Here is a 9,110-nt window from a genome sequence, read left to right as displayed (position 1 = left end):
CCATAATTAGATGTAGCAGTGCCTTAGAACCAAACAAGAAACACTATCTCTGAAATAAATACAATTTTTAATAGGCTTCAACATACAAATCTAGGTACAACTGGTAAGTAGGATTTAACCAATTCCCGGTCTTGCATGGAATGATCATAGATTCCAAGAGTAAATTTCACAAATAAAAACAATTTTAATACAAGAATCACTATTTGTATCAAATTGATATTTATAGAAACACCCCTCCCCCCCCCCCCCCCACAAAAAAAAAAAAAAAAAAATTTATAAAAACCCCCAACAAAAAAAAAATCAACTAATTATATATAGATCCACTCAACTTTTTGATATTGTATCTACCTCATCGAACACAAATGTCGTCAAACTATTTTAAAATTTCTTTATGAAATCAAATTAAAGTTACATTCATCGAAATTTGTCCATCGTATAATTAGAACCTTTATAGTTTATCAAAATCAGTCATGAAAGATCCGTAACATATAAAACCACTTTTAACATGTAAAATCAAATGTCCAAACTCAAATTTGGGTCCTAGATGATCCTAGCTGTAGACAGATCTGAACATTTTTTTCTTTCTCATCTCTCGCTTGACAATGTGATTGACCTTCGTCCTTACATGGCTTAGATTTCCATGCAAGCATGAAATTGTATAGGTTGGTGGGTGCGGAGGAACTTCATAGCTGAATGCCATAGATGACACCAATCTTGGAGGGTGGTAAGATTAGGTGAAGTTGGCATTTAGGTGTGGGTTTTTAGGAGGATGAAAGATAAACTATTTAACTTATAGGGATAATTACCTATAGGCCCTCTGAAGTTTGGTCATATTATAACCTGGCACCCTCGATTATGGAAAATTACATGCAAACCTCCTAGTAATGGATTTCAGATTAAATTTTCCAACCTGGAAAATGATAATATCAGCCCAAAAAAACATTGATATCCCTAAAATACCCCTCCAACTTTTGGTCTTTGGTTTTGGCCAAGAAAATAAAATAAAAGGAGTGAAAATTGCAATTTTACTCTTTAACTAATTGATAAATAAAACTATAACTCGACTATAAATTAATATATAATTAATCAAATAAATAAGTTTGTTTAAAGATAAATAGTTTTTAGTTTTAACTAGTTAACAAAAAAATGACCATATTAATATAAAGCTAATCAATTAAATAAATTGAAAAAATGTAATTTTTAAATGATAATTTGAAAAAAGTTGAAATAGTAATTCATATAATTAACGAGTCAAACTTATTTTGGTACATGAGTTTTTCCCTTAATGTCACTTTAGTACACAAGTAATTGCAAATGACTTAATCGGTAGACAAGTTTGAAAATTTATAAATCTAAAAATTTAAACTCTTGAATCAAATTAAAGTTTTTTCAATCAAATTTTAACGTCTCGATTAAATGCAAACAAATACTTCGTTTGATGAATATTAATTATATTCTATATCTTTATTATATTATAACAAACTTACTGCTTTAAATCCATTTCATGAATGGACATGCTCGACTATTAATATAAGTTATCTAATAATGAGCTTTTTATAAATATTGAGAAATAATAGTAAAAATACCAAAATAATAAGAGTTAATTACACTTTGCCATCCGAACTATCATCGTTTTTTACTTTGGCATCTAAACTTTTTTTTGTGTCAACTTGCCATCCCAACTTTACGAAATTTTGCACTTTGACATTTATAACTGTTTTTCAACCAATTTTTTTGTCAAAAACAATCACATGCAGTGCATATGTGATATATAAGGATTATGTGATATCATATTTTTCACATATACATAACATTTGATGTTTTTCAACAAAAGAATCAACAAAAAAACCCTCATATATGGCAAAGTGCAAATTTCGTATAGTTGAGATGGTAAGTTGACACACAAAAAAGTTTAGATGCCAAAGTATAAAAAATGAGCATAATTTGGATAACAAAATGTAATTTACCCAAATAATAAATATATAACAATTTTGTAAACCAAATACAAAAAAGAAAGTAAAATGGCTAAAGATAAGACAAATTACATTGACTGATATTTATGCAAATTTTGGTGTATTTATTATTTTTTTATTTAATATCTAAGGGTAAAAATGTTCATTTCCCAAAAAGATAATAGAAAAAATAAATAAAAAATATCAATTGGATATCAAAGTGATAGCAATGTTAAAACTCAGGTACCAATTGAGTCATTTGTTGTTAATTAGGTATTAAAGCAGCATTAATGACAAAACTCGAGTAACAAAATAAATTTTACTCAATAATTGACCGACCATTTCATGTCAAATTAAAGAATTAACTTATTTTTCTTTATCTGATTTCTTTTTCTTTCTTTTTATTTCATTGTCTAATCCCAACTACATATTTTGACCCACAGATACTAACAAGGAATTTGCATGTAATTTTCCAAAACCAAGGGGGGAGTTGTAATATGACCAGACCTCAAGGGGTCCGTGCATAACTAACCCGTAAATTAGAGCTACATATATATTTTTCATATATTTTGCATTTGTTTTTTCATGTATAAAATGAATTATTGTTTGTTGCAATTTTAATTATGGTAAAAAGTAAAGTGACATTTTAAAATAGAGAATAAGGTAATTAGAAAAGGGATGATAATTACAATAACATATCTTAAGGTTTAGTCTAATTACCAGAACACCTACTCAAATTTTAAAAATTACATTCAGTACCTAACATTTGTCATTGTCTAACAATTAGATCTCTCTATTGTTACTTCCTTGACAGAATTTGCTAACATGGGCATATAAAATGAATGGAGTCCAACTTTACTATAACTCAAAGTGTTAATAATTACATAAACCTCCTTGCGGTTTTGTCCAAATACAGGTTTCACTGCCAAAACTTTCTAAAAGTTACATCAACGTTGCCTTAAATTGTTGTCATCTTATATAAAATCTCAACTACTAGTTAAACCAACATCATCAAAACTATCCTTTCATATTATATTTACACATATAGCTATGAGATTTATCTCATCTTTACCAACTTCCCTCAATAATTGCATTCTAAATTACTTGAATTAAAATTATTTCTACTTAGAATACATTTTATTTTTTTAACATCATTTTAAATTTTAAAACTAGCAACACTGCAAAGCTGTTGTTGTGCTCACTGAACATTCGATCAACTATTTATATGGAAGAACCACACTCAACGCTGCTATGTGCTATTCAGAATTAATGAGAAAAAAAATAAAATTTATATTTAGATCTAGATATAGTATTAAGGGCTTGAATTAGGATTTTAACTAGCATGCTTATGGTTAAAGTGCCATTAAATGTTTAAGATATTTAGTATTTTATAAGATATTAAATCATAGGAGTTCTAACTGTGAAACGAAAAAAATTGCAAGGGATGTAATTACAATATGACAAACTTTAGAGAATTTTGTAACTACTCCCGATGGAATTTAAAGCAAAATGCACATATACCGAATAGAGAATGCAACAAGCAACGCATTACTCCTAGAAGTTAGGACACATACCATAATGCTATTATAAACATTGATAGGAGGTTTGAACTATACAACAGTTTCTAAGAAGAGCATATTGTTCTTGAAACCAAAACATGATTCAGCAATTGCTCCATCATTGAGAATCATTAACATAATGACACATATAGAGTAGGCCATATAGACATGTAGTTTTTCATAAGTGAAACATACCAACCTGAGTGCTTTTCTCAAGCTTAACCAACCATTTCAGCAGCTTTCACAATTTTACCATCGTACTCTTTTACCACTTTGAACATAGGGCACATCCTGGTGATATTCCATTGACTACCTGTCACCACAAAGAAAGTTTCTATCAACAGAAGCATCCCCTCCCCTTTTATCCCTAAGCCAATAAAAGAGGCAAACTTCAAATATTTACAGTGGGAGCAAAAGAAGGCATACAATAGTGTTATTAGTACTCAGTCACATACACAGTCATCAAGCTTTTACATTCCCTCTCTGTTTCTAATGCCCCAACCTAGAGAATGGCACTGATACCAACTTCCCATGTTGTTTATGATATGCTCACATTCATCCACTACTAGGGCAAAACAAACCAAAAGAAAACCCATTCTCCTATGTCAGAGTCCAGGTGACAATTACAATGAAAGAAACTAAAAGAGAAGAAAATGAACGTAGAAAACAATAACAGATTTCTGGCAGTCTCCAACCAAATGGCAAGCATTAAGAAAAATGTGAGGAGATACATAAGAAAACAATCGAAACAAATAGAATGATTGATAAATGAGGAAAAGATTGAAAGGAATGTTAACGCCTGAGCATTACAGCAGCAGCTCTGTAGGTTTACAAGAAGAACTAAATAATTTGACCAACTCAACATCTTTTTGAATCTATGTCCCATTAATCAATCAATGGTCTACTAGAGAACCAAATCTAACTCAACAAAGCAGCCTTCTCCAATTCTTGGGGGTTATATAACACCTGCGTTTTCACTTTGCTCAACTACAGCTACTTCCTTCTTTCATCCACTCTCAAGGGGAAACAGGAAAGAAAGTTACGTGAAGTACAAGTAAGATGACAGTTCATATGTCAGTCGTGTCAACAACAGCAACCAAAATACAGGGCAAATCTAACTTAACATCCTTGTTTGTTCCTATGTAATTCATAAGTACGGTGACAAATTTAATAGCTATTGTTTCTTCTCACTGGACACACCGTTCTCAACTCTGCCATCATAACTTTGATATGGAACTTCAATCATAGGTCTTGGGACAGGGCGCCCACCAAAATCATCAGGAAATGCCTCAAAATCAGGACCAAAATTGAACTTAACAACACAATTCGGTTGGTTCGGAAGAGTGTACATAGAAGCGGCAGGGTAGTAGCGACCGCCATAAAGATCTTTGAACGCAACCCCCTGGCATATTCCGTTTCTGAAGAATGATATCTCACTTCCTGCAAACCACAAGTACAATGCAATGAATAGGTCTCTCAGCAGTAGAATCACATGTACATAAGTTCAAAGAGACAGAGTTTCTATGGATAATATGAAACTATAAGTAAATGCAAAAATAACTTCATCTCAAAATTCCAGAGGAAGGAAACCAAATAAGGGAGCAATAGATGCTTATTCTACTCTGTTCAACAAAAAACCCAAAGCTGTCCTTAGTGGCTTTACTCCATGTTCTTGAATAGAAAAACAATTAAAGTAGTTGGTTTCTGCTTATTGGGTTCTCCTTCTACAAGCAAACTCACTAATCCCCTATTAACTTCCAAGCTGGGCTGTCATCCAAGACATGCTCAAATGAATCATATTCTACGAGATTGGAATCAAACCTTAGTTTAATCTTGTCCTACGAGATCGGCATGATGGCCATCAGTTTAACCCAGCAAGTTCAGTAGTATGAACATTCATTCCCACACAACCACACACGTTCTGTATTTTTAACTACTACATGAGTATAAATGGGCCATACCTTTCTAATTCTTTCCATAATATACCAATACTGTATTAGCAACATAGAACTTTGTCTCCTGTGAAGATTTCTGGGAAATATGGTTAAAGGAAAATGGATAAATGGTAACTTTTGTGCAGGCATATATACACAAACCTGAGTCATGTCAACCAGTTAATAATCAGTATGTGGCAACTTGAATTACTAATTTGCATTCATCAGAAACTTATCTAGCTGGATTTTGGATAGACGAATTCACTGAAGGTTTTTTAGTTGCTGTCTAGGTGAGCATTCCAGTATCAATAATGTCATTGCAACAGGTATTCTGATAGTTGATTTTAAAAAAAATTCAAAAGTGAGGACTTCACTTGTGAAAAATTATGACAATTGACAAGTATAAACAATATATCTGAGTAAGTGTTTCTTTCCTGTTATTTGTTTAAAAAGCAAACATACCCAGACCCCAACCACTCCCCCACCCAAAAACGAACAAAACAAACAAAAAATCTTTCCTTGGCTTGAACAAATGAAGGGAGCACAGTCCAACCATTGAAAGTATCTGACTTAAAGGGAGTTATAAATTGGTATGACACATTAGCTCCTCTTTATCTCACTCAACATATTGGTCACCCATCCTTAACTACTACAAGAGAAGTACTCATGTTCAAAACTATGATAATGCTTGAGGTGAATTGTACGATTCATCAACTTCAAAGCATGCCAATATTGCTAAACTTAACGAGTGTACATGTACCCACAGCTGGTAGAGTCGACACCAAAAAATATGGTCAATCTTGGTTGTTAATCAGATAGCATTATCAAGATCATATATCAAGCACAAAACCTTTGCAACCTGTTTGAAGGTTTTTTCAGGTCCAAACAACATTTTCTCCAAAGTGATTGCATACACTTAATCACTGATTTAATAAAACTAAAAAAATTAAAGAAAAAGATGCATTAACTTGAAAGTAAGACTTTGGATGTGGATAAACTAATTCCAAAAAATAACCAACTAAATGAGGAATTGTTAAGCAATATAACAGGAACAAAGACTAAATAAGTTGATGTACTTGCCAGAAAATGAAATCCAGATATTTTTACACCTAATATTAAAAAGAGATAGCATTCACCACATGCCAGCTTTACACCTAGAATAATGTGGTGAAAGAGAGCACAAGAACACTGCAAATATACATTCGCTCAACATTGAAATCAGACTACAGCAGCAATGACTCTAACCCATTATTAAAAGCAGATTTAAGAAAGCCCCATACATAAACATCAGGAATAGTGGAACTAATCTTTCTTTCAGCAATAAAAATTCATATACAGTTGAGTAATTTGATTTATTCCCATAAGCTAAAGTTCTTATATTGAAACCTATTGAAAAGGACCTGCATAATCAAGTATAACCAGGCATAAAGCAAACCTTCCAACAAGAAATCAAGTTTACATCAATCATAGAAGAATCTGAATTTCGTATATGAACAGTACACCTGTAATCAAACTCATCAAGACACGAAAAAATAAGGGTGGAACATTAATAGGCATTATAACAGCCAAAATCGAGAAAAAACAAAAGAGCACTCACCAGGCACAACTTTCGCGGGATCCTCCCTGGCATCTGGAGCACAAACATACCGCTGCCCTTTATACCAAACCAAGCGCGGAGGATCAGGGGCATAAGACCCTCCATCCGGCAAATTAATGTAAAACCCAATAACATCACCTTCTTTGTACCCTTCCTCCCCATACTTTTCCCTCAATGCTTTGTGCACCTTACTCCCATCAATATCCCTATACCCGAAACTATTCGCATCATATCCTACGGGCGCTTGCAAGTCACCTTTATCAGTTGACCAGCCCAGCCTTGTATGTCCCGTTTCACCCAAATGCACCACTTTAATCTCGAAATACCAAGCACCCTCGGTGACTCCTCGAGTTGCTCTCACCATTCTATAACCCTTTGAGCTGCCTGCAGTCAGTCTATCATCGCTCAATTCGACCTTTTCCGCCTTGTAAGCCTTTGAGAGGCAGATTTTTAGGTCCGGGCTGTCGTCGTTTTTGTCCGGAAATCTGGGAACTGGGGAAACAAACACTTTATCGTCAGTATCGCCGTTGGTGGCATTCTTGGAATTATGATTGTTGTTGGAGGCGTGCTTTGTCTTTTTCTTTCCCTTCCTGGACGTGGTAGTCCACACATCTTTGTTCTTCTTCTTCGATTTCTTGCTTGATTTCGTCGCGGGGGCCTTTCCATTCTGGGATAAATCAGCAATTGCGTTGGCAGGGGAGGGCAATTCGGTCATTCCAGGTTCGTCAGGTTCCGTTTTCGGCAAGTCGGAGAGCTGCTTTTGCTTCTTCGGAGGGCGCTCTTCTTCCCCTTCTTCTTCTTCGTCCCCATCTGTTTCCGGGGGAAGATTTGGGGAAATTTGGTCGGCGTCCGGAGCTTGTGGGGTACCATAGACGGAGGTATCTTCGGAGGAAAGCTCTTCAGAAGCAGCGGCCTCGGCCTCTTCCTTGATCCCATTGACGTGATTAGCCTCCGGTTTAGGCAATTCGGGCCCATTGACAGTGGTTAAGACGGGGGCTGTACCAACGCCACCACCTTCCACGGTGCTGGTGGTTGGTGGCGGAGTAGAGACTGCACTGGCGTCATCCATTGAAGGAGAGTAAAGGCATTCATGAAGAAACCAGGACACCATATATAAGGCATGAATAGGTAGAAGACTTCGTTCGGCCCACAAAAGCCCATCTAAGCAGTTCGAACTTGGGCCGGAGTGGCCCAATAAAGCCCATCAACAGTTTACTACTTTTAAATTATTTTCCCATTAATTGCAATGGCACGGTAAAGATGAAAATAAGTATAAAAGAAGGGGCATATTGGAGTTTTCGTTGATAAACAATCCAGAATCTATAGGCCAGATACGAATCAGGTTTTTGTCCCAAATAACTCATCTAACCCTAGGGTAGCTAAGAGTGTGTTTGCTAGGGGTGAAAAATGAGAGTATAAAAAAGTGGAAGTAAAAATGAATTTGTAGAAGATAATTTGGTGTTTGGTTATGGAAATAGATGGAGGTAAAAGTAATACTCGATATATATGAAACCCCTTTGAAGTATAATATTTAGAATTGGACAGAAAAATGGAAGTATAAAGTCAAAAAGATAAAAAAGTACAATTTTTATTTTTATTTACTCTATTACCCTTATATATTCATATATAATTTTTCTCCAAAGTTGTTTTTGGTATCAACAAATACAGTGATGTTTGAACCCGAATTCATTAGTTGAAACATTGTTATTAATTTTCATTTTTTAAATTAAATAATTTAAAATAAATTAACAATGCTCATTTTGATGAATATTTTTATTAATAAAAAATGTTCTTATTCTTATATGATAAATATTTTTATCAATAAGGTTCTTAAATTTTTTATATACTAAAATTATTTCAGTATAATATTAATTTATTTATTTTTTAATACAAAACGAATAGAAGGGTTATTCAGTAAAATTATAAAAATATATTTTTTTTTCAATCTGCTTTCCTCATACCAAACAAAAAATAATAATTTGAAATTTACTTTTCTTCTAATCATACTAAACAATTTGAAAGAAAATTATCATTCTTTCCCTTTTTATTTTCCTTTACCTCTTACTTG

At 33.7% G+C, this 9,110-nt stretch overlaps 1 protein-coding gene across 2 annotated transcripts; it reads right to left on the bottom strand.

The window, feature by feature from the left end:
* LOC105170902 (protein TRAUCO) lies at positions 3,514-8,168 on the bottom strand. 2 transcript variants are annotated; one of them, XM_011091826.2, is made up of 3 exons: positions 7,043-8,168; positions 4,712-4,951; positions 3,514-3,824 (listed from the first exon to the last, which is right to left on the bottom strand). In XM_011091826.2, exons 1-3 carry the CDS (start codon positions 8,151-8,153, stop codon positions 3,730-3,732), a joined length of 1,446 nt encoding a protein of 481 aa, XP_011090128.2. In that variant the 5' UTR covers positions 8,154-8,168; the 3' UTR covers positions 3,514-3,729. The 2 variants fall into 2 exon arrangements, with proteins under 2 accessions (XP_011090128.2, XP_020552440.1); XM_020696781.1 differs by having other exon boundaries at positions 3,686-3,824; positions 4,861-4,951.

Source organism: Sesamum indicum, linkage group LG9 (genome assembly GCF_000512975.1).
Source record: "Sesamum indicum cultivar Zhongzhi No. 13 linkage group LG9, S_indicum_v1.0, whole genome shotgun sequence".
Taxonomy (NCBI): Eukaryota; Viridiplantae; Streptophyta; class Magnoliopsida; order Lamiales; family Pedaliaceae; genus Sesamum; species Sesamum indicum.
Note: the sequence above shows the minus strand (reverse complement) of the source record. Positions and strands in the feature narration are given on the sequence as shown.

Coding starts and splice junctions, on each gene's coding strand:
- LOC105170902 (XM_011091826.2), bottom strand. CDS start 8,153: ATGGTGTCCTGGTTTCTTCATGAATGCCTTTACTCTCCTTCAATGGAT. Junction 4,952..7,042: donor TCCCGCGAAAGTTGTGCCTG/GTGAGTGCTCTT, acceptor TGTGGTTTGCAG/GAAGTGAGATATCATTCTTC. Junction 3,825..4,711: donor TGATGGCAGAGTTGAGAACG/GTGTGTCCAGTG, acceptor TTGTGGTGACAG/GTAGTCAATGGAATATCACC.